Source organism: Acanthaster planci, linkage group LG06 (genome assembly GCF_054643075.1).
Source record: "Acanthaster planci isolate LZ-2023a linkage group LG06, COTS_SCS, whole genome shotgun sequence".
Lineage (NCBI taxonomy): Eukaryota > Metazoa > Echinodermata > Asteroidea > Valvatida > Acanthasteridae > Acanthaster > Acanthaster planci.
Window position 1 is genome coordinate 10117839 of NC_141782.1, and position 26722 is coordinate 10144560.

A 26722-nucleotide genomic window follows, 5' to 3' on the forward strand; every position below is an offset into this window, starting at 1 on the left:
ATGTGTGTTCTCTCATTTATCTATTTAATCTCAATAGTCCATTGACTCACTCACACCCAGTTGGTCGTGACTTCAGGTTATCTACAAGTGTTGTTAACGAGGTCAAAGTTAATAGTGTTTATTCATTTTATTGCCAACATAACTGTACAGACAACTGTATAAGCCATACGCCATCAACAATTGCTGTTCCTGCCAATTGTTAACTGTTGTTCACTAGCTGTTGGTGCTGAGTCTAGTCTATTATTAAACCTGGAGCTAGGATACACATTGCGTTGTCCGGTGTGTTATTCCTAATTGTTTTTATCCTTATCGGCCAGCAGTAAGATCCGCCCCCTGTCTACACTAACAGAAGTAATAGATCACAAGTGCCTAACCGGACGTGTTATAGAGTCGGTCAATACCAAATAATGCACAACCTTGCGCCGGTAATTCTACAATGGAGGTGTTTCGAAGTTGTGCACTTGACTCAATTAGGATGCTGACGCCGTCCACACCTCTACATTGGACAACAAGAAGAGGAGAAGGAAATCACTTGTGGCGCCCTAAATTTCCTTAGGACCGCCTCATATAGAGAAAGCCTCAAGCACTGAACGTGGAAATATCATGTCGAAACCAGGGATGTTTTTAGGTTTTGGGTCAATGGGCAAAAACAATTTTAGAATAGAAGAAAAAATTTTCCCCTTCCGTTAAAATAAATTCATTCTTGTCAAGCACGATGTGAAAAATGTTGGGAGAGTGCATTGCAAAAGTGTAGCGCATTAAATGCATGGTTGTTACTCAGTGAAATGTTTCCCTCATGCTTTATTTTTTACTCAAAGTAGCTCTTAGTTATCCAATGCCGTTGAACATACTAGGCTTATGGCTGCAATAAGGTAATACGTGCAGCGACATGCAGCTGCACGTTTTCAGTGTTGCCATACTCATATCATTGTTACATTAGACAAATATCAGCGTTTACAAGCTCTCACTTACTGAATACTGAGACTTTTTGCATTATACATAGAACTGGCCTTTTTAAGTCGGAAGAGTTTAACAACCAGTTGTTGGGTAGAAACTTACGCCAAGGATTGGGCAAAGTTAGATACTAACATTATTTAACATTATTTGCCAGATTCGTTCTTGTCCTTTATGTTCACATTTGAATTTAATTTATAAGGTCGTCATGATAGTCAGCATTGATTCAGCGTTGTTACCAACTTTATTCGCTAGAACGACCCAAGAAGGTTGCCATAGAATTGTAAGCTAACTGTTGACTGAATTAGATAATTGAAAAGCAGACTATTACTGCATACTGGATCTGGATACTGAGGAGCTGTGCAATGATGCAGGACTTATATACAGTTAAAAACAGGATGTAGTTAAAGTCACAAAACTTACGAAAGGAAAGTCTTAGTCACATGTCTTAGCTGGATTCTTAGAACAATGACCGTGAATAAATAATTTCACCTTAAAACAAAGCCCTTTGTGGATGATAGCACAAGCTTAAATGAAGCATGCTGAAGTGTGCCTAGCCTCTGGGCCAACAAGGTCAAATAGGCGGAAGCAATATACACTGTACAAGACACTGTGTGGGTGTACTCTTACAAGGAAAATGCAGTGAGTAATGTGTCTAAGAAATGGCAAACAGGATATATACAGGAAAAGAAAAAGTTACCAAAGTTAAGAATGAAGATTCTGAATGCTAAATTCACTAAAAGAAATAAATGCAAATAATTCAAGTAATTGTGCAGAAAACGCTACAAATTTATAAAGGGGGATGGACATAAATGTCAAGCCACATAGGCTACATGTTGGCCGATTTATGCAGACTTTACAATCGTGCTGGAGGACCAAACATGACGTAGTATTAACACCCTACATTAATGTACATTCAAATATGAAGAAATTGGTGTGGGGTTTTCCGCAGAGGACAGGGGATGGGCCATTTGGTAAACCTCCTTAATTACTCACAAATATTAATGTGATGGAAATGTCACTGAAGTCAAAAAAGCTACAAATGCATTGATACAAACGTTTGTTTGGAGGAGAGCTCCAAAACTTTTTACCGTGGCTAACATTTCCACACAATAATAGAATAATGCACTACGGCTATTTGTCATTCCGAAAAAGCTTTCAAATGCCTATATTTCCTACCAGGAAAACTTGAATACGGCAATTATGCCTGTGGGTGTTTTTGAACACTAGAATCATAAACATTACTTGTGTATTTACGAGCTATCGTCATCTCCTCATGTCATGTACATGAAATTTACATCAAATTTACCAAAGCAAACTGAGAATAACTGAGGTTGTAATGAAGATAAACTTAACTTTTCACAGTTCATTTTGAGGTAATTATAATACAGCTTTATCATTACCGTACATTTTCAGTGTTTTCAAGCGTACTTCACAGCATATTTCTGGTGTATAATTATGTCCACTTGGTTTTAGCCCGCTATTTTAGTGTTGAAAAAATAATGTATTTACGATGGGTTCACCTAAAAGTCAACTCTGTTTTTACCACACCTTTTAAAACAGCTGCAACAAGCTATCTTAAACCCTTGCCTGAATTTCTTGTATTTAAATTCGTAGATTATCGGGTTAATGACGGAGTTTAAATTGAAGGCAAAATTACTAATTTCTCTAACATACATATAACCTGTTGAACCACAGAAGGCAAAAAGGGCGTTGTCTGATGGATACAGACAAATAAGACTGTTAATGTAACTTGGTGTCCATAGAATAATTTGAGCTCCTACGACAATTGTCAGCATGTTGACCAGACGCTGTCTAGCAATTACCAGATCGTAGGCTGCGGCCCTTGCATGCTGCAGATTTAGCGCATTGGCTTGTCTTTTGAGAGTGACTTGCATCTTCTGGTAGGCCAAACTCATCGACATTATGGGAATTAAAAAGGAAAGGAGAAACAAAACTACACCAACAGAAACTGGAAATGCCAAGTTAGGGTATTTGAATTCTAAACAAGCCTTGTCAGGATCCTTGCTGGATTCTCTTGAGAAGAGAAGAGGGGTAGAAAAAAGAAACGATGACGTCCAAGATAGAGCAATCAGAAATGTCATCCTTGTAGCTGTGAGTTTCCTTTCATATTGTAATGGATGTACTATGGCGACATACCTTTCTAATGTTACCACACAGAGATTGTAAGCTGATGCGCAAGAGAAAGCCCAGCTAATATAGCGAGATGCCAGGAGTCGACAGAAAAGTTCTTTCTCACTAGCACTTGCAGGAACAAAACGAGATAATGCACAGCTGTTATGCACAAATAGGCGATAAAACACAGTGTCGAGACAAATAAGAATATCGGTCACTGCCAAATTCACCAGAAGATAGTTGGTCCAATTTCGTAGGAATTTGACGCGTAGAATCACGAAGCACACTAAGACGTTTCCTATGACACCGACGACTCCTTCCACTACCGTGATCAGACAAATCCAGTTACCCACTGTTGAGCCCTCTTGCTCACTTTGTCCATGCGTTGCATTCATTGCAGAAAATTTGGCTGGCACTTTTTGCGAAACAGTTGGGTGTCAAAAGTTCAAACGGAAAGAGAGCCACTCCGACTTGATGTCGTAAAATGAGACCTATTAAACAGCTTTAAGTTTTCACGGTAGCACCCTCTTATTGTATTCATAAAATCCTTGTAATTTCCAAATCGACCGGAATGGACACAGCTAGATTACAACGATCGACCTCCCAGCTGGTCATTCGGTTGCTGCCGAAGGATATTTTCCATATAGGCATTGGTTATCCTAATTCCCCAAGTCAGAGTAAGCAAGTTGGTCATCACCGTTTGCTGGTTGTCTAGATTCATCAGTTCTCCTTTCATCTTCACTATGGGCAACTAATGTTTTGTGTAGTGCCCCGGGCCAGATCAGCCTTCTTGACTTTAAATCCAATAGCGTAAAGGTGGTGTATGTTCACCGCACCGTGAAAATGCGTTCCCGAAATTAAAGATCAGGATATAAGGCTTGCATGGCAACGGCTATCTGGTTGTCACTGAAGCGCTTTCCGTACGTTCTTTCATTAATTAAGCGAGACACTGATGGGTACGGTTCTTTTCATATATGACTAACATAATGAACTGCGCAGTGTAAACATCATCTTAATGAAAATGGAGTAGCTGAATGCATAGGCGTAAATCCCGTGGGATGAGGCGCGTCCACTTTTGACCAGTGAGGGATGTGCACGTAGAGTACGCTCCCTAGTACTGCTTAGTAGCAAGCTGCCGCTGAAAAACAAGAAGCCAGGGATAATGCAACTGAAAACGGTACTCTATGGATCGTACCCTTCTCCGTTGTTCATGATTACTTGGTCAAAAACAATGACATCGATCAGCGGAGTGTCTGGTAACGGAATTTGATAGCCAGGCGCTGAAGGCAACGACAGAGGGCGGTGTTGCTTTTATCAAGGTCGTCTCGCCAGGCTCACCCTTCTTACCAGGGGGCCAAGTTTCTCCGTCGTGGTCTCCTTTTTCCCCAGAGATGCAGAGGTCAGGATTTGGACCTGGGCCGCCGACTCCTGCTTCACGTTTCGGCCCTGACGGCCCAGTCGGTCCAGGGACACCATTGTTCCCAGGAGCTCCAGTCAATCCGGGAACGCCTGGTGTTCGGGCGGGCCCGGATAACAGCAACAGATATCCTCAGATGGAGACCTTAATAGGCCGTCACCCGGTTGTGCTCGGCAAAGCCCCGCGAGCACTAGCACGGTCAGCACTCTGTTGCCCTTGAAATGGTTAAAAATAAAAACTGTACCAGATCACACACTGGAACTGCAACAAAACAATTCCGAGTTTTGTAGATTAAATTATGGGGAGTGGCAATGCTAATATGCGATCCACTCATGAAAATTAGTCAGAAGTCGCCAGAGTCACTTCTGACGTTTTAGTTAATATTTGGAAGAGCAACCTGAGTTCCTTGTTTTGATTTATCACTCAGTTTGGGTGACAGGTGTTGAAAATGCGCAAGATTATTCAAAAGACCTTTAAATTACTTACAAGTTTATCTTGATCTTTAAATATTCATACTAGTGTACATTTTTCCCAACTCTTCTCGTTCGTTTGAACGAAATTTGACATCCTTTTCAGTTACTTGTGAAAAGTGCACTTTTAACCATCGGAATTTGTCCATGCTTTTCGGGACAGTTTTGATGTAAATCAAGGAAGACACTATTTATGTTCATTTTTTCTACTAAATTGTGAAACCAAAATTTACTCATTGGAAACATTTCTGAGGTGGGGTTGCTCATTACACAATTGCCGTGCTGAGCCGTCTGTGCAATTTATAAACCTTGATCAGAAACAACGCCCCAAACACCGTGGATCCAAGCAGTTTAATAATGTCATTAGTCGCCCTCGTGTTCGGCTGTTGGTTGTTCCTTTCTAGGCTTTCCCACATATTCCTGCTGTTTTTTTTTCACCCCAACCGTTCTGAGTCTCGACAATATGTTTCACTAAGACTGGCTTTAATTAATAAACAGGAAACCAGTATCCAAAGAGGTCGGGTGTACTCACGCGGCTTTGTGTAACAACAATGAACTAGAAGTTATTCTTAGGAACTTTTGAAGTGGGTAAAGCTTTAAATACAACTTTCAGTTTCAAAAGAACATGTTGTTAGAAAGAGACCGTTTTGAAATTCGAGAATGAGATTTTTGATTATAAAAAAAAGCCAGCCAACCAACCAACCAACCAACCAACCAACCAACCAACCAACCAACCAACCAACCAATTAATTTGCATCCATTCAAAACGTACCATAATGTTTGCAAGTTGCTACGATGAGACGCGTTGGTTTCGACCTCAAGACATTTACATTACATACATACATTTTTCCGTGTTCCCAAGTATTTTTCAGCCTACTTCTGGTGTATTATTGTGATCACATAGTTTTAGCCAGCTATATTTGTGTTGAAAAAATAATGTATTTACGATGGGTTCACCTAAAAGTCAACTCTGTTTTTACCACACCTTTTAAAACAGCTGCAACAAGCTATCTTAAACCCTTGCCTGAATTTCTTGTATTTAAACTCATAGATTATTGGGTTTATGACGGAGTTTAAATTGAAGGCAAAATTACTAATTCCTCTAAAATAAATATAACTTGTTGATGAACCACAGAAAGCAAAAAGGGCGTTGTCTGATGGATACAGACAAATAAGACTGTTAATGTAACTTGGTGTCCATAGAATAATTTGAGCTCCCACGACAATTGTCAGCATGTTGACCAGACGCTGTCTAGCAATTACCAGATCGTAGGCTGCGGCCCTTGCATGCTGCAGGTTTAGGGCTTTGGCTTGTCTTTTGAGAGTGACTTGCATCTTCTGGTAGGCCAAACTCATCGACATTATGGGTATTAAAAAGGAAAGGAGAAACAAAACTACACCCACAGAAACTGGAAATGCCAAGTTAGGGTATTTGAATTCTAAACAAGCCTTGTCAGGATCCTTGCTGGATTCTCTTGAGAAGAGAAGAGGGGTAGAAAAAAGAAACGATGACGTCCAAGACAGAGCAATCAGAAATGTCATCCTTGTAGCTGTGAGTTTCCTTTCATATTGTAATGGATGTACTATGGCGACATACCTTTCTAATGTTACCACACAGAGATTGTAAGCTGATGCGCTAGAGAAAGCCCAGCCTATAAAACGAGATGCCAGGAGTCGACAGAAAAGTTCTTTTCCACTAGCACTTGCAGGAACAAAGCGAATTAATGCACAGTTTTCGTGTGCAAATAGGTGATAAAACACTACGTAGAGACAAAGCAGCATATCGGCCACTGCCAAATTCACCAGGAGGTAGTTGGCCCTATTGTGGAGGAATTTGACGCGTATAATCACGAAGCACACCGAGAGGTTTCCCACGATGCCAACGACTCCTTCCACTACCGTGAGCGGACAGATCCACTTACCCGGTGTTGAGCCCTCCCGCCCACTCTGTCCGTGCGTTGCATTCATTGCAGAAGTTTTCGTCGATGCTTTTCCCGAAAGAGGGACACAACTCTGACTTGATGTCTTAAAACCAGATTGCTAATCTTCGGATTACAGAACTGCTAGTTCTCACGGTATCATCCTCCTCTGCAATGAGATGATCCACCCCAAGAGGAATTGTACAGGTAGAAATTAAGTGTAAGTAGAAATTTACCTAGTTCTCAGCCGCTTTCCAGTCAGCTTTCTACAGTTCGTAATACACAGCTCATGTCAAGATAAACATATGATGCAGGTGTCCTTTGAAAATGTTGTATTAATGAAATCCTAAAAGTATTTCCAAATTGACACAGCTAGATTACAACGATCGACATCAAAGTTGCGTGATCGTCCCAGCTTGTCTCTTGGTTGGTGTCGAATTAGCCGAAGAATATTTTTCAGTAACTATAGGCAATGGTCAACTGCCATATGCTGGTTGTTCTCCTTTCATGCTCACTATGGGCAACTAACGCTCTGCACAGTGCCCCGAGCCGGATTAGCCTTCTTGACTTTAAATCCAATAGCGTAAAGGTGGTTTATATATGTCCATTGCGCCCTGAAAATGCGTTCACGGAACTGAAGATCCGGAAATAGAGCCTGACAACGGCCGTCTGGTTGGCGCTGAAGCGCTGTCCTTATAGTCGTATATTAACTGAGAGACCGATGGGCACGGCTCTTTTCATGGATGACTTACGTAAATGAATTGTGCAGAGTAAACATCATCTAATGAAAACGGAGTAGCTCAATGCATGGGTGTAAATCCCGGGGGATGAGACACGTCCACTTTTTGACCAGTGAGGGATGGGTTGTTGAATATCACTTCCCATTTTTTGGTGGTAAGAACAAATTAAGGCAGTTTGTAAAGAATTTCTTTTCAGATTTCCCAACAACCAAAATGTATTGAATAGCACCATGGGCGCAAATCTCTCGAGGAGGGGGTGTCTTGCATCTAAACTCATTGATTGCATTTACGTAAAGACCCTGGCGACATTGAAATAAGAGGTGAACAAGCTGCGTATATCTGATATGTGGCCACACAATGAACTAGCACTTGGCGTTTTCGAAAATTGAGGTATTTTTAGTACTGTTTTTAACTTCAAAAGAAAAAGAAAGCTTTCCTATTGTATGAAGTACACAGAGTGACAGTAGGATGACATCATGGCACTATTCTGGAGGCTTTTTAGCTTTCTTTTCGATATTTTTTCAACGTTTCTGACCAGGCAAGAAAATGACATACCTGATCCTGCTAAAAATTTGAAATTAAATTGAAGTATTACTCTTTCGAAATGTTACCAAACTCTAAACTGGACCTCCCCTTCAATTTCAGACTTTGAATTGTTATAAGAAATAACCTAGTGCAACTTCACGCTCATTTTGTCGTCGAGGGTCACAAAATAGTTGATTTAGAGATGATTGCTTTCTTAATTGGTGCCAACATTTATTTTGCTGTCAGTTATCGTATCTTCGCTGAATTTGATACAAGTAACATGAGACAAGCGGTAATTACTGTTCGGTTATGGGACGATGAAAGGAACAATCTCATTAATTCGTGGCCTTGTTCCAGTCAAATCTCTCATTAATCAGCCGTGGTTGCAATCATAATACAAGAACAATGTTGTTTTTTTTTAATCACCTTCGGTTTACAGTTTGACAGAACCAACAAGCTATATTTTCAGTATTTTGACAATTAATGTAAAGCAGAGGAGATCGACGTAACTTTACAAATAAGGTTATACGGAAAGAAAGACAAGACGACTTGGTTACTTCTGTACATTCAGTACACAGTAAGCACAGAAACGTGCTAACGGAGCACCATTGCCTTTTTTCCCCTGCAAAACGGACAAAATGGCTTTCCGTGCTCACTTTTTTTCAAACGAATTAAGCCACTCTTGGCATTTATAGTCCTGTTGAAACTTTTGTTGTGTATTGCGTGTATTGCTTGCAAATTTAGGGCTAAAAGGTCACAGAGTGGTCAGCAGTGGCTAAGAAATAACAAGAAATAGCTGTTGTTAGCCTTGGAGTCCGAGCGAGCATGCATAGATAATAACAAGATGTACACTCTTTAGTGCTGCTTATAAGACCGACTGGTGCATGGCTGAGCAGTTAGGTTGATGTATGCCCTGCGATGTCGTGGTTCTGTACTCCTCCTCAATATTTTTCTCTGTCTCAAAACAGAGAAAATGAATTTCAGGAATTATTCTATAATATGGGGAAAAAGAATTTCAGACAATGACCCAAGTGTACATTACCAAGACTGCTCAACAATGCACAAGTTCATCTTAGTGAGCAGCACTAAACAGTAGACACCTTTGTCGTTATTGTGAATGGGTGTTCACTGCATTTCCAAGACTCACAGCAGTCACTTGTCATAATCTTCAGTAGGACTGCCAATATCTGAGGCAGTCGGTGAAATTCAAATTCCATTTATTATGAAGTTTAGATTCTCTTACAAACCTCTTACATGTAAGTTTGAAACCTGCCAAATTTAATTAACAGGAAGTAAGAAATAGATATAAGGCTGGATCACTGATGACATGCGCATCTTCTCTATGAGCATCATCTTCATGAGCAATGATTCTTAGGCGTGGTGCTTCATTAGGATGGGAAGTTTGATCATATGAAATCTGACATATAGTACACAAACAGGAGAGACAAAACAAATGTACTTATTTCCCAGAGCGCAATGACGATGGTTGATTCATGCAAACTTGCTACATGTTGCGTACCTATAACACTATTTGTACAACCAATGCTCAATTTCATGGACAAAGAGATCAATGGATTTTTGATCCATCCCTACAGGTGTTGATACTGAAGACACCTGTAATGTGTGTTTTTATTGGTGTTTTACACACCATTTGCCTGAAAGAATTCAAAGCGAAACAATGTTTGGATGTTTTGAAAAAGAACCAGCACCATTCATGTACATGACCTCAAGGTCACCTCGTGTTGTAGTGCCTGTATTTCCAATTTTTCTTTGCTCTATAAAAATCTTTACAATAGACACCATCAAGAATAACACTAGCTGAGCAATAAGATGACTTATTATCATTTCAGCCAATATTTATCATTTGGGGAAATCATACGTCTCACTTTCATTCAATTTCCTGGCCTTGCGTGGCAAACATAAGATGAGCAATTTCGGCTCTAGCAAATTCTCATATTTTTGGGTCTCGAACTTGATTCGGTCAAACAGAAGATTTGTGTACCACAAGACAAGGTCAAACCCCTTTGTTCGCAGACTCAGGTTGTGTTATAGCCAGTTCATTAGTTCAGATTCAATCATTGATTGGTTCACTGAATTTTGTACAAGGCAATTCCTCCTGGGCAGGTTTTTTTGCACTGCCTCATTGCCGTTCGGGTAGCAGAAGCTATTTTTATGAGCTTGTTTTTTCTGTCATTCCCCTAAAATTATTATATTTTCACATTTAAACGTGCGCTTTAGTGTTTTTTGTTTTTCTGCAGATACTGACTGGATGTGCGACTGCCTGGCTGACTGGATGTTCGATTGCCCGATGAACAAAGTTGAGTAGTTTATCCTTGTTGTTCCAGGTAGCCGGAGTCGCTCTTGCTACCCTCAGGAGGTGATCGGCCCTGCCCTTGCGAGATCACTTTCGTCCTGTTATCTGTTTTTTACGTTCTGTGACTCGTTTATGTAAATGTTTTTTGTGCCATTCCCCTAAAATTGTAGTTTTTTCAAGTTTAAACTTACGCTGTAGTGTTTTTGCTTTTCTGCAGATTCTGACTGGATGTGCGTCTGCCTGGCTGACTGGAGATGAGAATGCCAGACTTACTGAGTGTTTGACTGCCAGACTGATTGGATTTGAGACTGCCAGACTGACTGGATGTTTGACTGCCAGACTGATTGCATATCGGAGTAATTTGCTGATATCACAGCTTGTACTGTACTGGATGTGTTGCTGGTTGGCTGATTGTAGCTGAATGTGTGACTGCCTGGCTGTCTGCATATTCGGCTAATGTGCTGATCACAGCTTGTACTGTTTCCTTTAGGCCGAACGTGCAACTCTATTTTGTCCAAAATATTATTGAATGGACTCCACACTTAACTGTCAGGCTCATACCCTCTGGAATATTTCATGTTTGGCTGATGGGGTGCAGAGTTTCCTGAATGGAGTTTTGACTAAGCAGATGAAGAAGCGAGACATAAGTTTACGCAACGTCCTCTTTTATTTGTAACTGTGAAATGTTGTCCAGTGTGCCTGTATTCCGTGGTTTGTGCTTTTCCATCGCACCCCTGTCCGGATAGAGGCACCGCTTAACCCCTCTTCAGGTACACATGCATTCCATCCAAACTGCTCCTGGAATAAGTGCCATCATCTGCCGCTCCCAGCAACTTGTATGTCATCGTGCTCGGAAGCCCCATCCGCAGTACACGACCGTGGCTTGATCAAAGGCTGAATTCACCTTGCAAGACCCGCACACACCACCTCACACAGAGGAGTTGTGTACAGCAGCCGTGACATGAGCCTCAGGCTGCTGCTGACATCCCACGGTTTAGATACGCAGTAATGAGATGTGCTTCTTGTACACTGTGTTATTTTACATATTATTCTGAATCATTCAATTCAGTTTTTACTAAAAGGCGTGTTTTATTGCAGAATCATTAAATTTACGGCAGCATGTTCATCAAAAGCCCCAGAATTATGAAAGACATTTGCCCCGAAATCCAAAATTCCCACTAGCAAACATTCCTGGCTTTCAAAAGTTAATTTCTTCCATGTAGGCCTAATAGTAATAATATGCATTATTATGTTATCTATTGTTCTAATTCATTGCACCAATTTACATTGCTCGTATTTGCATTGGTTCCTATTCATAATTCATGATCATGCACACATGACTGTTTTGGAAATCGTTTCTACATTGATGACAGCTGTAGTCAGTAACAGCAGCTTAGAAAAATGTTTATGACAAAACATGCAAGAGATATCCCATGTATTTTTAACATTGACTATTTTGCCATAGACTGCCATTGACTAAATTCACCATGTCCCTCATGCAGCTTCATACTGCACTACAACATAATAACCCTGTCAGACAGATTACTAGGTAATTGCTACATGTATGTACTTAGGCGGAAGACATCCGACAGCAGAGATTCTTCAGAGAAAATGCACTTCTATTTTTACTATGAACATTTTGGAATATGACATTAAAATAAGGAATCATAGAAGCATTTATTTTTAACTACATGTAAGTAAGAATCCAGGTATATGCTAGAACAGAATTCTTTTATCCTAATGACTTTTAGTGAAACAGCTTGTATGCAGTTATTTGAACTATAAAAAGTGGTGGTGTATATTTCAGTTTCAGTTTTTGTAGAAATTTTAATTCATTTTGAATTAGTTTAAACCCTTTTGAATATTATAATTTTGCTTTGATTCTGTTATGGTCGATCATAGTTGCGAGTTGCATAATACAGATTTTTAAATGGTTTGTTTAGCAGATTTGCTTTGACATTTTACCACAAGTACTAAGACAATACAGTATATAGCTGCTCAATAAGTGCAGTATTTTTTTCTTGTGCTAATTGTTATTCTTAAAGTACTGTAGATGCAGGATAACAGTAGACCTCGGTAGCCAACCGATGACACCACTTGGTTTACAAGTGTGCTTTTCTATGGTGTTCGGTGGACGTGGGCCCCTACTGGCTCCATAGGAAAGTGTACATGTAAACAGTGTGATATGTCATCAGTACATCTAGACCTATTGTTTACCTCACTTCACTTGAAGTTTGTAGGCAATCTAATATTTTTATTTCAGCTGGCTCAAATGATTTAAGCCCTTCGCAGCTTTCTTTAAAACCTACCTTCTCATCAATTCATTTCATGAAGTGACAACCTTGATCTCGCAGATCTTTGAAAACCGGAGAATGTAATTAAGACTTACGCGGCCAATATTGTAGTCTTCATTAAGCCACCTACTTCAAATCTGTATGCATAGTTAATGTTGGAAAGAGACCCTACCCTTAGAACTTGAGCTCCAGGGAAGCCTCATTGAAGTGTGTACAAATTTAATTCCTTTCTGGCGTTTCTTGCAGCTAATTCTGCTATGGTTGTCAATAAATTGTTTGTAAATTAGTGATAAGTCACGATGTAGGTTGCCAAAGTGCTTCATTATGTCTTATGTGTGCCCAGGAAACTCGGTTCAACCTATTGGACAAGCAAGTTGTCCATAAAACAAATTTATATTCGAGTATAAATGAAATGGACTGTTCATCACAACTGTCCGTAGGAAAAATCGCAAGATTTGTTAGAGTTGGCAGCTCGCATAGCCTTAATAAAGAAAAAACTCTACTTCCGGCCGCTGCAATCCAGTGGCCAACCACAAGGTTAAATTTACACTGACTGCCGAAAATGTCTTGTTTAAAGCAAAAGGCAAACGTTAACTGTCAGCGGTGTTTTTGGGGAGGCAAGTTTTTGTAAGCCTTGTTTAATATCTATTCCTCCGTTTTTTGTCAGTGGTGGTGGTGGGGGGGGGGAACTAGGAATTTCATTGCCCCCCTCTCCCGTGGCTACGCTACTGAGGAGGCCTGACCCTCTTCCTCTCAGCGTCACCCGGGTGTAGCACGCGCTATGGGCGAATCCTTTAAGTGCCACCAGAAATCGCCAGGCAACATGTCCGTGTGTGGTGGCGAGTAAAGGGTTCAGTCTACAATGACTTTACTCATTTAAGCGAGAATTTCAGGCTGGCCAGCTCATTAGCATATAAAGTGCCTCCACAGTACAAAAGGAGATTGTTTGGCCCCCAACATGATGAGATTGCGTACATCTTTTCCAGGATCAACTCCCTGGGCCTCTGAACTTTCATCTAAGAGCAAAATGGGAAAAAATGTAGAAAAATGGTCTTAAGTGCCCGAGAAAATTGATATGAGGGTTGCCCCTTGAAAAATGGCCGCAAGCAGACTCCACAAAAATCACTTTAAGGGGGTGATTTTGTTTTGTGAGAATAACTAAAATGTTGTTGGTTAACCCACAGAAAATTGAAAAGAAATTGAAAGAATAGGGACAATAATTTAATTTGTGTTTCAGAAACCTCAGGGATTATGTTGGTACGCATGTTATTGGGCCCTGAACAATGCCGATTTCATACTGTTTTCAATGGGGCTTAAATTAGCACACCCACTACACGTACCCCCAGCAGCAGCTGGTTTCGAGCGCCCTCTGTTGAATTGCAATTCTCAGACAGGAAAGATGGCGGAGGAAAACATGGGCGAGCTGTTGTTCTGTGACACTTTCAGCCACGAAAATAAAGAGGTGAGTCACGCAGTCATGCCACTAAAGGATTGATAGATTTAAAGATTGTAGAGAAACAGGAAAAACAAGATTTCCATAAGTTTGACTCAGAATCCATAGCATTTGTTGGCATAATTTACAGTCCTGAGTTGGACCAGCTCTGTTTAGCCTAGCAAGGCCTGCATCATGTACAGTAATCTAGCCCAGGTTGGACGTTGTCTTCATTTCATTACGACTGACATCCAGGGTATAAAAGTTGTGTACAAAACGACCACAAATTGGTTCTAATTTGTTCTTGGTTTACCTTGTTGAAGAAACAAATTTTTCACGTTTACAAATTCTTCGTGGCCTTATCTATCCGTCTGGGGGGTTAAGGAATTCCAGAAGGACATGAAGGAACCATGGACTGCAAAATCAAGGAAATTAAATGGGACAACGCTTCTTTTATAGACGTAATTCATCCATTCTTGAGTTGTAAAGTGCACGCACGTACAGGAATCCGAGCTGCGTGTACGCACTACGCGTGAGTGGTTTCCAGTTAAGGTCTGTTGCATGCCTGCTACACTGAGGCCGTGACTGGTACCCGGCTTTAACTCGCGTGCCAGCGAGACGATATAGAAATGCAGTTCTGGTTTCGTCGGATCGGGGGCTTCAGACTGACCAATTAATCCACTATTGGTTACCCCTGAAATGTGCAGATTTTGTTCAGCTTTATATTTCGGTTTATAAACATAAATTTGTGACACAACCTGCTATTTTATGAGAATAACCCCCGGTTAGAGTAGAAGGCTTTGTATACGTGTATGCAGGGTTCTTGTACGGGAATAAGTTCATCACTGATCTCTCTGAAGTGTTGAATATGTTTAATTTGTTCGTAGAATTGTTATTGGTTAACTGGTTAAAGATGTATAAATACACAATATGGGAGAGATCCGATTTTCTTTAAAGTGTAACGACCACCATCTCTGGAATGGACTGGTTCTTTTCTGCCTTTCTTATCCATTGAGAACAGTGTATTGTTGCAAGGCGTCTCTTATGGAACTAAGGAAAAGCTTGCCAGGAGTCACGAGGTATAGCAACAGTGGTTTTAGTGAGGAGAATTCAAGTTGCTATGTTCATGTGAATTTAAAGAACTCAGTGTACCAGATTTGGGTCAAAGTTAACTCGCAAAAGGCTTATTCTTTCTGCCAGTGCTGCACTTGTTAACCAGTGGTGTTGTACAGCATGAATCCTGTAAAACATTGAGCAAAGCCCACTTTTGTGCACAGCAAACTGAGTGTCTTCAGTTCTTACAAGCCAGTATTTTTTTAAAGTGTTTTTCCTTGTTGTTTTTGCACCTTCAATCTGAAGCCTAGTACAGGGCTCATGTCACAACAAATGCATTCTTGCCTTCGGTGCGACATTACATCGACCCGAGTAACATGCAACATTGTGGCACGGGAAAGCGGGCAAAATACGTGTACCTCCATGCTGCATGCTGCTATCCGCTCCAAGCGGAACAAAAAAGGGTGGGTTTTTTTGGTACTTACCGCAGAGGCGCGCGTTTGTAAGAGAGATCAATGGCGTGTTTGACGCGGAGCACGCTGTGTATGCGTAACAAATTTATTCCAGAATGTATGGTCTTTGTGCACTCGCAGAGTACGTTTAAGAACCCGCTTGGAAAATTTACGACCATCTGTCTTTATTTTGCCGCTTGGGGGTGTACTTCATGCTCGGGGCAGATACAGATGTGCATCAGAGTTCCCAGATGTAATGTATGGCTGCAAGCATTGATGCCATTATCTTAAAAACAACAGGTGGATGATTCCAGCCTATGGCGCTAGAGTTGGGCTTGTCAGTCAGTACTTACCGTGTGTTTGATGTTGGGATCATGGCCGTAGTTGGGATTGATTATGTGTCAAGCATTGCCAGACCTGATAAAGGTCTGGTGACTTGACTATGGAGGGATAGTGTCAAACAAAGTCTTGGTACCACATGTTACTTTTGACAGAATGCTTAAGAACAGTAAATATTTGATGGCTTGTATGCACGACAGCAGTCCATTCACTTGTGTTGCTTGTTTTCACGTTTTGAAGTTTTTGACTCCCATCTGTGTACATACTATTTTCTTGCATCCACATTTTTGACTTTTTGAAACTGAAATCCCAAGACGGTAACAATTTCAACCAGAGGCCACAGATCTAAATCCCCCTGTTGTTTTTGTTCAATCAGACATTGGACGCAAGTGCACTGTAACATGAAGAAGATGGTCCAACGACAGTTTTGACATTTTGATGTCAGACACCTTTTGATGTCAGCAGAACGTCTCCCGTTGCAGTGTGAAATCCCTCAGGCAAACTTTTTACAGTTGTTTCTTTGTATCTTGACCTTCAACCCTTAGGACTTGAACCTTGACCTGGTGCAGTTCCCATGGCCGGTATGCATCAGTGAGGTTAGGGTCATACCCAGGGCAATGGTAGCCCACCCGGAGCTGCAGGATCAGGGCAGACTGGGGTAAGTTCAATATCACCCAGCTGTAAGAGGAGATTCTGCACCCAATATTTATCAGACCATGTGAGAACAAGAGCACTTTTATTTAGGATTGGTAGTACTTGAGTATCAACATCAATATAATCCCTTGCTGGGCAGTGGCGGAGCTAGGATTTTACTGGTGGGTGGCACAAAGGGGCACCAGCTTCTTATGGGGGGGGGCACCAGCTGGCCGTAATACTGCAATGGTTATTTCATGTGGGCAGCCCAGTATTTCCCTATAAAATCATACCGTTTTATCAGTGAACATGTACTATTTATTTACGATGCTATTTCTTGATGTGCCCTCTTGCCTCTGCAGTCATTAATATCCAGATACTTTTCTTTCCTATAATAAGGGAGACCAGCCCATCTACGTTCAAACTGGAGCTGTTTATCAATAACCTGAACAAGCCAGGCTCTGCCGTCTTTGAACAGCTGGGGGTCTTGGATTACGTAGATAACTCCAAGATACAGCTCATCCCCAGCTCCACGGTAGTGTGCCTGCTTCAGAGATTTTTGATTTGCCTGCACTAGTTGTTAGATTGGGATAATAATTTATGTAATTGATACAGTTGCAAACCAATTACTGAAATACCTGTAGTTATGTTGACCTGCCGGTTAATCCTTTGAAGAGTTACTTAGTATTTGCTATACACACAAGCCTCCTTCAAAATTAGGAGGACAAACCTAGCTTGCCAGCATTTGTTAAAATGAAAGATAAAATTTTCAAGAGCTACACGTAAACATGCTCTTTGTTACTTTGTTCTTTTGAAGAAACGGATCAATTTAAAAGCCTGATTCCCATATGCAACACCACTTTTCATGCTAAAAGTAACTCTGTCACCCTTTGTTGTTGCGTTAATGCTGAGAATGTTGAAATAACACAAGGCCGGGCCGTATGTTTCATTTATTTTTGTGCCGAATTGGAGCCCCTGTATTGATCAGCACTTGACATCATGCTACCACACTTCATATATATTCATGATGGAGAGATGGACTCTCATTGGTTCATCATCACATGCCACTTGCTATTCCGCTGTTTACCAGGCGCTTGCAAGAGAGGATCCATGCTCGAGTCAAATGCATGCTAGCACTGAACTTTTCCCCAGAAACAGTTCTTGGAACTGTCGCACCGATGAAGTACCCAGGCATGAGCACTGTCCTAGCTATGTTACATGCGCACTACACATGAACAGGTAGCAGCGCACAATCATGCTACTTTAACCCTTGCTTCTGAAATTTTAATGGCAACAGAATATATCTGAGCTATGGTAAAACAAATCCAACATGGTTAATTTGGGTTGGCTCATCTAGCTATCTGAGGTATTAGATATTGACAGACTAGTTCCTGAGGCTTCGTTTGCAACCTTGTAATACCTCAGGGAGCTAAACTTGACTATCTGTAAATACAAACCATGTCTGTGTACTACAGTCTATTAGGTGTCTCTTCTGGGAGTTGGTGCTTGGGCCATTGGATCGCCTTTTCCAGAAAACGATGGGTGCGATATTAAGAAACATCTCGCTCTTTTGTAATTGCCTCATTGCTTGCTATTCACCTAGGCCCCCACTGATGGAGTGGTTCTTCGAGGCTGGTACCACAAAGTGACAGTGGCCATCTACGGCATCCTGGCATCTCACAAGAAGAGGGCGGAGGAGAGAGCCGTCTCGCCCCCTCCGCCTCCCCCTCCTCCCAAGCAGAGCATCCACGGGTCCAAGCGGGCTGGTAAGATGAATCCTTCTGTTGTCTTGCTGGCTTCCCATCCCGACCTTTAACGTTCCTGAAACCTTTGAAGTCTTCGAAGGGATTTTTTGGAAGATAAAATAAACTCATTTCTTAAACAAGTCGCCTTGAAACTCCTTGTCGCTCCAACTCCAATTTGTCTTAGAAATTTAGAAATTGATTAAGTCATGGAATTGTGACACTAAAGTTTACTTTCTATCTGATTACAGCGGATGACACCACTGAGTTTTTGGCCCACGAGTTGACACAGAAGCAGCCAATTCTCCCGCAACAGCATCACAAGTGGGAATGGGAACAACAGGAACGTGAGCAGTCTGCGCCACCCAAGAGAGCCCGTTATGCCGAGCCGGCTGCGGAGACGGAGCGTCACCAACCCCCACCCGCTTCCCACGCCATTCCCAGCACCGCCAGCCGCCGGGGGCCCAGGACCCCCTCCCCTCCTCCCCCTGCCCAGGAGCAGTGGGAACCCTCCCAGCCCCATCCCTCGGAGCCCTGGTCCTCGGGGGATGCGGCCAAGGAGTCTTGGAAGACCCAAGATACCTGGGAAGCCGGGGAGCCAGAGGAGCAAGGTGGACAGGGCCGCGAGTGGGAGACCAACGACACCTGGGAGACTACGGACACTTGGGAGCCGGGAGATGCCACCGAGTGGGAGGAGCAAACGACTCCTACCGAGCCACCTTCTCAAAAGCCATCGTACACGGATCCATGGCATGACGACCACACCCGATTGCCCGCTACCTCCGGTGGCGGCAGCAGTGGGAGGAGCCAGAAGAAGCACCGCAAACACAGGGGGCCCAGGACTCCACCAGGAGAGCCCCAAGGCTCCCCGTCCCCACCTGACTATGCCCAGCCGGGCGAGCAGTACCAGGAGTCCAGGCGGCACAGGGAGAGCTCCAGGCGGAGGGGAGGAGACAGCCCCCGCCGGGAGGCGAGGCGAGACAAGGAGTCCAGGAGAGAGGTGGACGCCAGGAGGGACGAGGGCAGACGGGACTCAGAGGAGCCGCCCGTCACCGCCGAACCAGGAGAGATAGTGCAAGAGACTGCTGAAGTAGAAGAACTCTTTGAGCCACTTACACCAGAAACCTCTCCCAGCCACCAGTTCTCTGATCGAGAGACCATGGAAGGTAACAGAAAGTATTCATACAATGCCTGAGTACACCCCTGTTGCGTGACTAGCGTGTTGTTGATCATGTGTCAATGTACCTCCCAATGTATTGCGAGGCCACATTGCAAAAACTGAAGTCCCATTCCACCAGTAAATGGAAGTTCCATTGCTCAGTCACAAGACATTTCTAAACTCACATATGCTGTAAAAGCGTTTATTCTCGAGGGAGTTTTTTCAGGACTTGTTCAAACATTGTATGAAACAAACAATGAATGTTTAAAATTCGTGCAGTGGAAAGAATAATAGTATATAGTGGGGTCATTCCATGAGGTTGGGGCTCAATTTGTGATGATGTCAATTGTTACATGGGTGCCATAAAAACGAACAGCTATTTCCCTGCATGTGGATTCCAAATTGGCATTGTTAAACATCTTGCAAAGCTGAATGCAAAGGTGTGTGTTATTTTCATAGAGTAAATGACCTACTCTACAGGTCATGACAGACGGTAAAAGTTACCTGTGTAACAAGGACACTGTGAAAATTGTGCCCCAACCTTATGGAATGACCCAGTGGCAGAAGGAATGTTCCATTCAATTCATAGAATGTAAACATTCCATCTTCCCGTCACCTCATGGAATTATGCTAACCATGGCACTCCTAAATTTTTATCATTTGATAATTATACAATATCAAATGTAAAAACACAACAAATTGGGAGCAAAGGTGGCCCAGTTTAAGCTTTGATGTTGGTTGGTTGGTTTCAGATGATCGGAGCCGAGAACCCACAGAGGATACGGAAATGGAGAGCATCGGCCAGCCCTACGAAGAGATTAGCGATGAGGAAGGGATGGACGAAGTAGGAAGTCTGGATGGCTTGATGGACACGGTAAAAACATCTTGTCTTAACAGGGTGACATTGACATGCAGTAACTGCCCATTTGCAAGTTCTCCTTTGCCACTTCCAAATTCCCCCAAAATTAGTTATCCCAAAATACCACCATTTAGAAAAGGAATGGGAAGGATTTTTTTTTGGGGGGGGAACTCGTCTCTGCCAGATTACAGCAGTCTTGGACCTGGTTGTAGTTTTTACTTTTGGTCTGTCATTGACTGCAGGAGGGCCTCGAAGTGGATGGTCTGGAGGGAGAATCATGGCCGGACATTGTGACCTTTGACCCCTTCCAAGTGGAGCTTGTGCCGCTCACTGTAAGTTGATGTTAGGGATGGAGGACTTTAAGAACTTTATTGATGTCTCCATGGGGAGACATATTTTTATTATAAAAGGAGTACTTTGATATCAGTTCATGAATGCGGTTAGCAGTTTGTACACATGTAATTCTTCTGTAGACTAGCATGTGCAAGGCTCATGGAACTCAATCCTCCTTCGGTGTTGGTGCTGTTTTTTATTTTCACTTTGGCTTGTACCAAGTCTAGCGTATTCATTGGATCAAATGTATGAGTTAAATTTTCCTGTGAAAAATAGTTCCAGTGAAATTGCTCAAATGAAACAATCCCGATCTGTAAATTTAAGTTGTGTTTTACTTTCAAAACTCTAAATCACTGTTATGCAAAAAAGTAGGCGCATGAACTGTTTACTGGGTGAGAAAGGTGTAGCCCATGAGTTGACCTTTACACCAAGTACCTTGGCATTCTGGCTGCCTGACACTTCAGTTTGCTTTCTTGTGAAAGTTGCTCATCTTGCACAGTACAAGAAGATCAGACACATCATCTATGTCCAAGACCAAATGGTGTCAAACTCTGAGGTTGCAATTTGCTGCATCTGTGGCTGCTTTCACAAAACTCGTTGTGTCTTGTGGCTCACCTTAAGACGAGTCTCTGCTCCAGGTCTCTGCTCTTGGATCAATCTTGGCTAAGACGCATCCCAAGATTGATTTCACCAAACCCATCTAAAGTCAGATGCATCAGAATTACCCATTCGATGGCTGTTTCATGTTTGTTTTTAATGTTTGATAAAAAAAATTTGTTGGAGAGAATTGTGCAAAGCGAAACTTTCACCAGAAAATTACTCTAATAAATTCCAAACGCAGATATGTAGTTTGATGCAAGATATGATATAGTCATTCATGCTTTCCATCATTTTCATCATTCCGTCTTAAAGTTGACGAGAAGATGTCAAATCTGTTTCTACAGCAGTGTTCTTCATTAAACCTAATACATGTATGTGATCTAGGACAACATTCGCTTTTATAGTGACAGTGATTTCTATATGTATAGAAATATATAGAAATATTTCTATATGTATTCAATATTAAGTTAAAACAAATTGAACAGCATTGCTAAGGAAGTTAGGAGGTGTTGAAGGAAACTTAAGTTTGGTGAAATCAATTCTAGGACAGGCTGCAAGTTATAAAGATGAGTTACCCTTCCTAAGACATGTCTAAGAGTTTCTTGAAAGCGGGCCCTGGGCACGTTAAGTTGAGGGAAGTGCTCCAAGAGTAAGGCTTAAAAAGGTCAGCTGCCGTCACTAGCCCCTGACCTGTGTGTTGTTGTTGCCTACCACCACACCGTATTAAGCTGCTTCTCTGCATACAAATTGTAAGATGTACATTTGGCGTCCAGGAAGTATTAAGTTTCCATTGGTTGGTTTTGTTTGTCACCAATGTACATATTTATGAGCACTGTATACTCTGTGCTGACTGTGAGTTTGTAAACAAATTGCCACTGATGATGCCTCTTGATTTCTCGCTCTTTTTCTTTGTAGACCTACCCCGCTCCCTATCCTGTTCCCCAGGACCAGGTCACACCAGCCAAGCACGATGCCTCCATGGAGGATTCCAAAGCTCTGCTGGACGCACTGAAGGAACATAAGGACAAGGAATATGGACCCAGGTATGAACAACCAAGAAGACCAGTCTCTAGTCAGAGATAGCCTTGTAATCCAGTTGTTTGGGAATCTGGTGGTGAAACCGATGAGTCAGGCTGACGCGGTGATTATTTTCTGTACCCTCCATCTCTGGGATCCCGGGTTCAAATCCCACCCAGGCTATAGCATGGATTTGGTTTTCAGTCCCTACCTGATTGCTGTGGTTTTCCCCCTGAATACTTGTGCGGGGTTTTCCTCCCAACTCGTTACTTTCTCTAGTGCACCGACGGAGAGCAGTGTACATGTAACTTAAAAGAACTCCGTGGCTGAAGGAAATCTGTTGCAATGAAAAAGCTTACGTGCACGAGTAAGAACGCAGGAAATGACGCAGTGAACTTGAGATTTCAGTCAAAGTGCATCAGTGTCAAAACCACAGAGGGGCCAGTAATGTCAGCGCTATTTCCCCATTATTTGATATGATTGCTTTTAATATTACTTGAACACCCCAGCAGCTGTTTGCATATGGATTACGTTGCTGGGCTGTTTCTGCTTTGAATCCATAGCAGTGCTGTACGGAGAAAAATAAAATGAGGAGCCAAAATGAGGAGCCACTGGCTCCCGGACAGACAGGCTTTGGATTTTGTGCTTGTGGAATAAATAAAAAATGGCAACCAATTATGTGAAGGAAAAAAAAAAAGGTGAAAGAAAATACAAGGCACGTTTGTTCTTTTACATTTGAGTATTTCATACCTGGGACCGGACCTGACCAAAGGCAGCATGAAACCTGGTTTCAAACTTACATTTGGGACAGAAGCAAGTTCATTGCACCGGAATTGTGGCATGCATAGACTGCTACTGCATCTAATCAATATGCGAGATCTATCAGTTCCCCACACTCACTCTATTCAGCGTGCGACCACAAACCAGTCGACTCGGGTACCTGTACGTGCCTGTATATACCTACATGTAGGCTACGTTGCAGGGAAAGTGGGCTCATGCTGTGTACATACATGTAGTGTTAAAGACGGATAAAAAAAAGCTTGATCATAGAGACATCGCTCTGTGCACGTCAGAGAAAACTGGGCGGCGATTGTTCATGAAATACGACTGACAAGGTGGGCGACAAACGGACACAAATCACGGTTGCCATTGGCGATAAGAATTAAACATGTGGTTGTATGTCATCATTTTTTAGGCGCGAATGTGACTGTTTTGGTCACACCGTACGGTGCTGATCCATAGTGCTGTTTTTGATCCTCTTTTGTTTGTTCATAGTTAAAAACGGACCAAGGAAAAGTGCCTGTGCAATTCCGACCGAAAGGGGAGACTAATTTTTATTTCAACTCCTCTCTCGAAATACCTGCGTGAGAATATCGTAAGGATGCTCAAACTCCTTTCTCTTGTAGATGGGTGGCAGCCCTGGAGCCTTTACCAGCCCTTCTCCCCCAGGCCCTGACCGGTCTGGATGACCGCTCTCTGCTCACCTTGGCCCAGTGGTCAGTGGAGGCCCTCAGCCAGGACAGGGCCAGGGGTCAGCCCATTGGGGTCAACATGAGGCAGCTGAAGGCCGGTATGCGGCTGTCATCGGCGCTGTGCGACTGCGGCCAGCGTGTGGCCGTGAAGCTCTTGGTGAGCATCTGTTTACGTGTGGGCTCGGTCTGGCTGTCCACATGTTCTGGGACAGCTGAGGGATTGTGGCATGCCGTGAGTCACTGCTTGGAGGCATTCATGTACACATGCGAATCTCCCATGTGTTTTTGCGCGCCTGCACAGAAGTTTCAGAAGTCTGTGGGGACAGACTGTGTAATTAAAGTTGATCAAGACCATGGCACATAGCCCATTATTGCAGCATATATGGCTGAAAGGCAGTACCCCAGAGTGTTGCTAAATGTGAGGTTTGGGTGGGGGATATTTTTTTTTTTAAATCAGAAGTTTCAGTCAAAATGATATCCTCTGCAGTGTCTGAAGAGTTACGTTTTTCATTTTGTTGCATTGTAAATATGCTGTTGAAGGTGTGATGACAGGTATTGTTGAATAGCCTTATCCTTGAAGGCAGTGTGCAGTCAACTGATTCTGGGCAATGCCCAAGAAGGAAATGATTGGCAGACTTTCAGAAATTATTTTGAAGAATTTCCCCGAATTCCTGCATACGTATAGTCTCTGTTCCATCAAAGAGTCTTTTTTTTATGGTTATTCTGTGAAGTAGCTCATGGAAATTGTCTGATGTGATTTAACGCTGTTGATACACGTAGGTTACATTTAGGGCTTTGTTTGAATCACAAAAAGCATTTTTGTTAACAAATGGTGTCTTGAGAATGGTGTTGTCTTACGAACCAGTTTTGAGAACAGCTCGTGAATAGTTTCCTCATATGAGATGTATGTTATTTCTGTTTTATGTAGGAGCTTGGAGTCTTAGATGCATTGATGAGTCTGCTCTTTGGTGATCATGTGGCGTCCTCCTTGAAACTCATGGCTCTCAAAGGTATTGGAGATTGGAAGGATAGGCTGATCATGTTAAAAGTTCAGTGCACTCAAAGGAGAGAACCTTGCCATCAGAGTATTACTACACAATGACTTCCAAAATCTTTCACTTTGGGGATGAATTATGTTTATATGTGCGTCTTTATTTGTCATTTGGGCCAGATTAATACAATGGCATTGGACAAGGCAATATTTTCAATCAGCATAATGCAAAACTGTACTGAGAATGTGCTCATCTTTGTTGGTTTCGCGTGCTCTTAACTGAATGGTTAAGTGTATACACTTAGTGAAATAGTGTTGTACCTATTCACTCTGTTCATGACACAGGTGGATGTAGTTTCTCTGCATGCAGTTTGCCCTGTGGCTTAAATATTTGTTTGACAGACAGGTTTGCAATAGCCACTCATGTTGTTCATAGTTTCTGCCCAGAGCCTGTATTTAGACAGTTGCTATTGCACAAAAGCAGCATAGAAAATCCTTGCAGATTGACCCTGAACGAAGTCTTTCAAAGAGGGCGTTAATATGCTTGCACGTGCAGCCTTGGACAGTGCCACCAACTGGCGGGAGGGCATCCAGCGTTTCCTTGGACCTTGTCCCCCAGTGGATGGGTTAGGCAACGCCCCCAGGACCTACTACCAGCGCCTGGTCAAGCTCCTGCTGTCGGAGCAGACAGTCCGGGTCGTCACGGCAACCACTGCCCTCTTGAAGAAGATTCATGTCTACGAGGTGCTGACGACACTCCGGGACACCGTCGATAGGTGAGGTGTACACGACCGGCATAGAGCACTCAGGTGTAGATCAGCTGATGTGTCCTACTAGTCTCTGTTTATATGCACAGTGATCTGATGAGATGGAGGGAGGGCGCTGTTCACTTTGTCCTCATGTTTGTTCTTATATTGCATACTGGGGATACATGTGAAGACATTTTTCTGCCGTTGCCAGTCAGTCCTCGGTTGGCAGTTGAAAACGAGGAGCTGTTGATAATACTGAACTGTACTAAAAAAGTAATGCCTAAACCAGAAAAAATAAACAAAGGAACAGAATCAAGGAATTAAGTGAAGAAGTGAAAAAAAAAATCAGTATTTGAAATGCCCGATCTCTCTGCACCAACAGCATCTTGGACTCGGACGCTGAACCCTCCTCGTCCCCAGCAGTGTCCCTCAAACAGTCCTCCAAGTTTGACTCGGGGGATCTCGACACCCCCCAGCAGCACTCCTCGGGCCCTGGCACGCCCCTTGAGGGGGAGGTCCTAGGGGACTGCGGGGGCGTGAGCAATACTGACATTGAGACCATCCTGGACTGCCTGCAGGAACTCTGCACAACACTCAGGACAGCCTCCTATTCTATCGTAAGTTTCCCCACTGATTGCCGCAATTTTTTGGGCTGGTTTCTAAACTGCCTCTAAATCAAAGCATTTATTTGTGTATTTGTCATATTTTAACAGGGTGGCCTCAACAGCTACAAAACTGTTATTCTCTGTAGTGGGCTTTGTATGTAAAACAGGAATAATTATGCTCATTATTACATACAATTTCAAATCAAAACCACGTCGAGATACAAATAATGTACTAGGCAAGATATGGGACGGAGGGGTACCCCCCTTACCTGTCCAATCCCTATACACACTCTAGACTATTGTTACCTAACACATCCCCCAGAAGTCTGTAAAGAATTCCTGAGATTCCGATCAAATAATGACCAACACAAAGGCGGGGGAGGGTTCTCTCCGTCCCATATCTTGCTTCAAATGACAAATAAGACTGTATTGAAGAAGTAATAGAAAGCCAAATGGAACAAAATATTACAGAAATCTTTAAATATCAAGAAGTCAAGAAAATAAACAAAACTGTTTT

General features: G+C 42.5%; 3 protein-coding genes across 3 annotated transcripts in view; 1 reads left to right on the forward strand and 2 right to left on the reverse strand.

Annotated features, from left to right (window-relative positions):
- Positions 1 to 19: 19 nt before the first annotated feature.
- On the reverse strand, positions 20 to 5520 carry LOC147798802 (trace amine-associated receptor 7e-like). The gene has a single exon (XM_087138271.1). The coding sequence runs from the start codon at positions 3483 to 3485 to the stop codon at positions 2478 to 2480; it is 1008 nt and encodes a 335-aa protein (XP_086994397.1). The 5' UTR covers positions 3486 to 5520; the 3' UTR covers positions 20 to 2477.
- Positions 5521 to 5738: 218 nt separating this feature from the next.
- LOC147798803 (trace amine-associated receptor 7e-like) lies at positions 5739 to 7444 on the reverse strand. Its single transcript, XM_087138365.1, has one exon. The coding sequence runs from the start codon at positions 6943 to 6945 to the stop codon at positions 5935 to 5937; it is 1011 nt and encodes a 336-aa protein (XP_086994491.1). The 5' UTR covers positions 6946 to 7444; the 3' UTR covers positions 5739 to 5934.
- A 6716-nt stretch (positions 7445 to 14160) lies between these two features.
- Positions 14161 to 26722, forward strand: part of virma (vir like m6A methyltransferase associated) — a 35446-nt gene continuing 22884 nt past the window's right edge. The window contains exons 1-12 of the mRNA XM_087138112.1: positions 14161 to 14231; positions 16591 to 16703; positions 17078 to 17213; positions 18282 to 18444; positions 18672 to 19586; positions 20332 to 20453; positions 20681 to 20770; positions 22287 to 22414; positions 23795 to 24017; positions 24789 to 24870; positions 25408 to 25627; positions 25983 to 26217. Coding sequence (XP_086994238.1) covers positions 14169 to 14231; positions 16591 to 16703; positions 17078 to 17213; positions 18282 to 18444; positions 18672 to 19586; positions 20332 to 20453; positions 20681 to 20770; positions 22287 to 22414; positions 23795 to 24017; positions 24789 to 24870; positions 25408 to 25627; positions 25983 to 26217 — 2490 coding nt within the window. The 5' untranslated portion in view covers positions 14161 to 14168. The remainder of the gene's footprint in view (positions 14232 to 16590; positions 16704 to 17077; positions 17214 to 18281; positions 18445 to 18671; positions 19587 to 20331; positions 20454 to 20680; positions 20771 to 22286; positions 22415 to 23794; positions 24018 to 24788; positions 24871 to 25407; positions 25628 to 25982; positions 26218 to 26722) is intronic.

Coding starts and splice junctions, on each gene's coding strand:
- LOC147798802 (XM_087138271.1), bottom strand. CDS start 3,485: ATGAATGCAACGCATGGACAAAGTGAGCAAGAGGGCTCAACAGTGGGT.
- LOC147798803 (XM_087138365.1), bottom strand. CDS start 6,945: ATGAATGCAACGCACGGACAGAGTGGGCGGGAGGGCTCAACACCGGGT.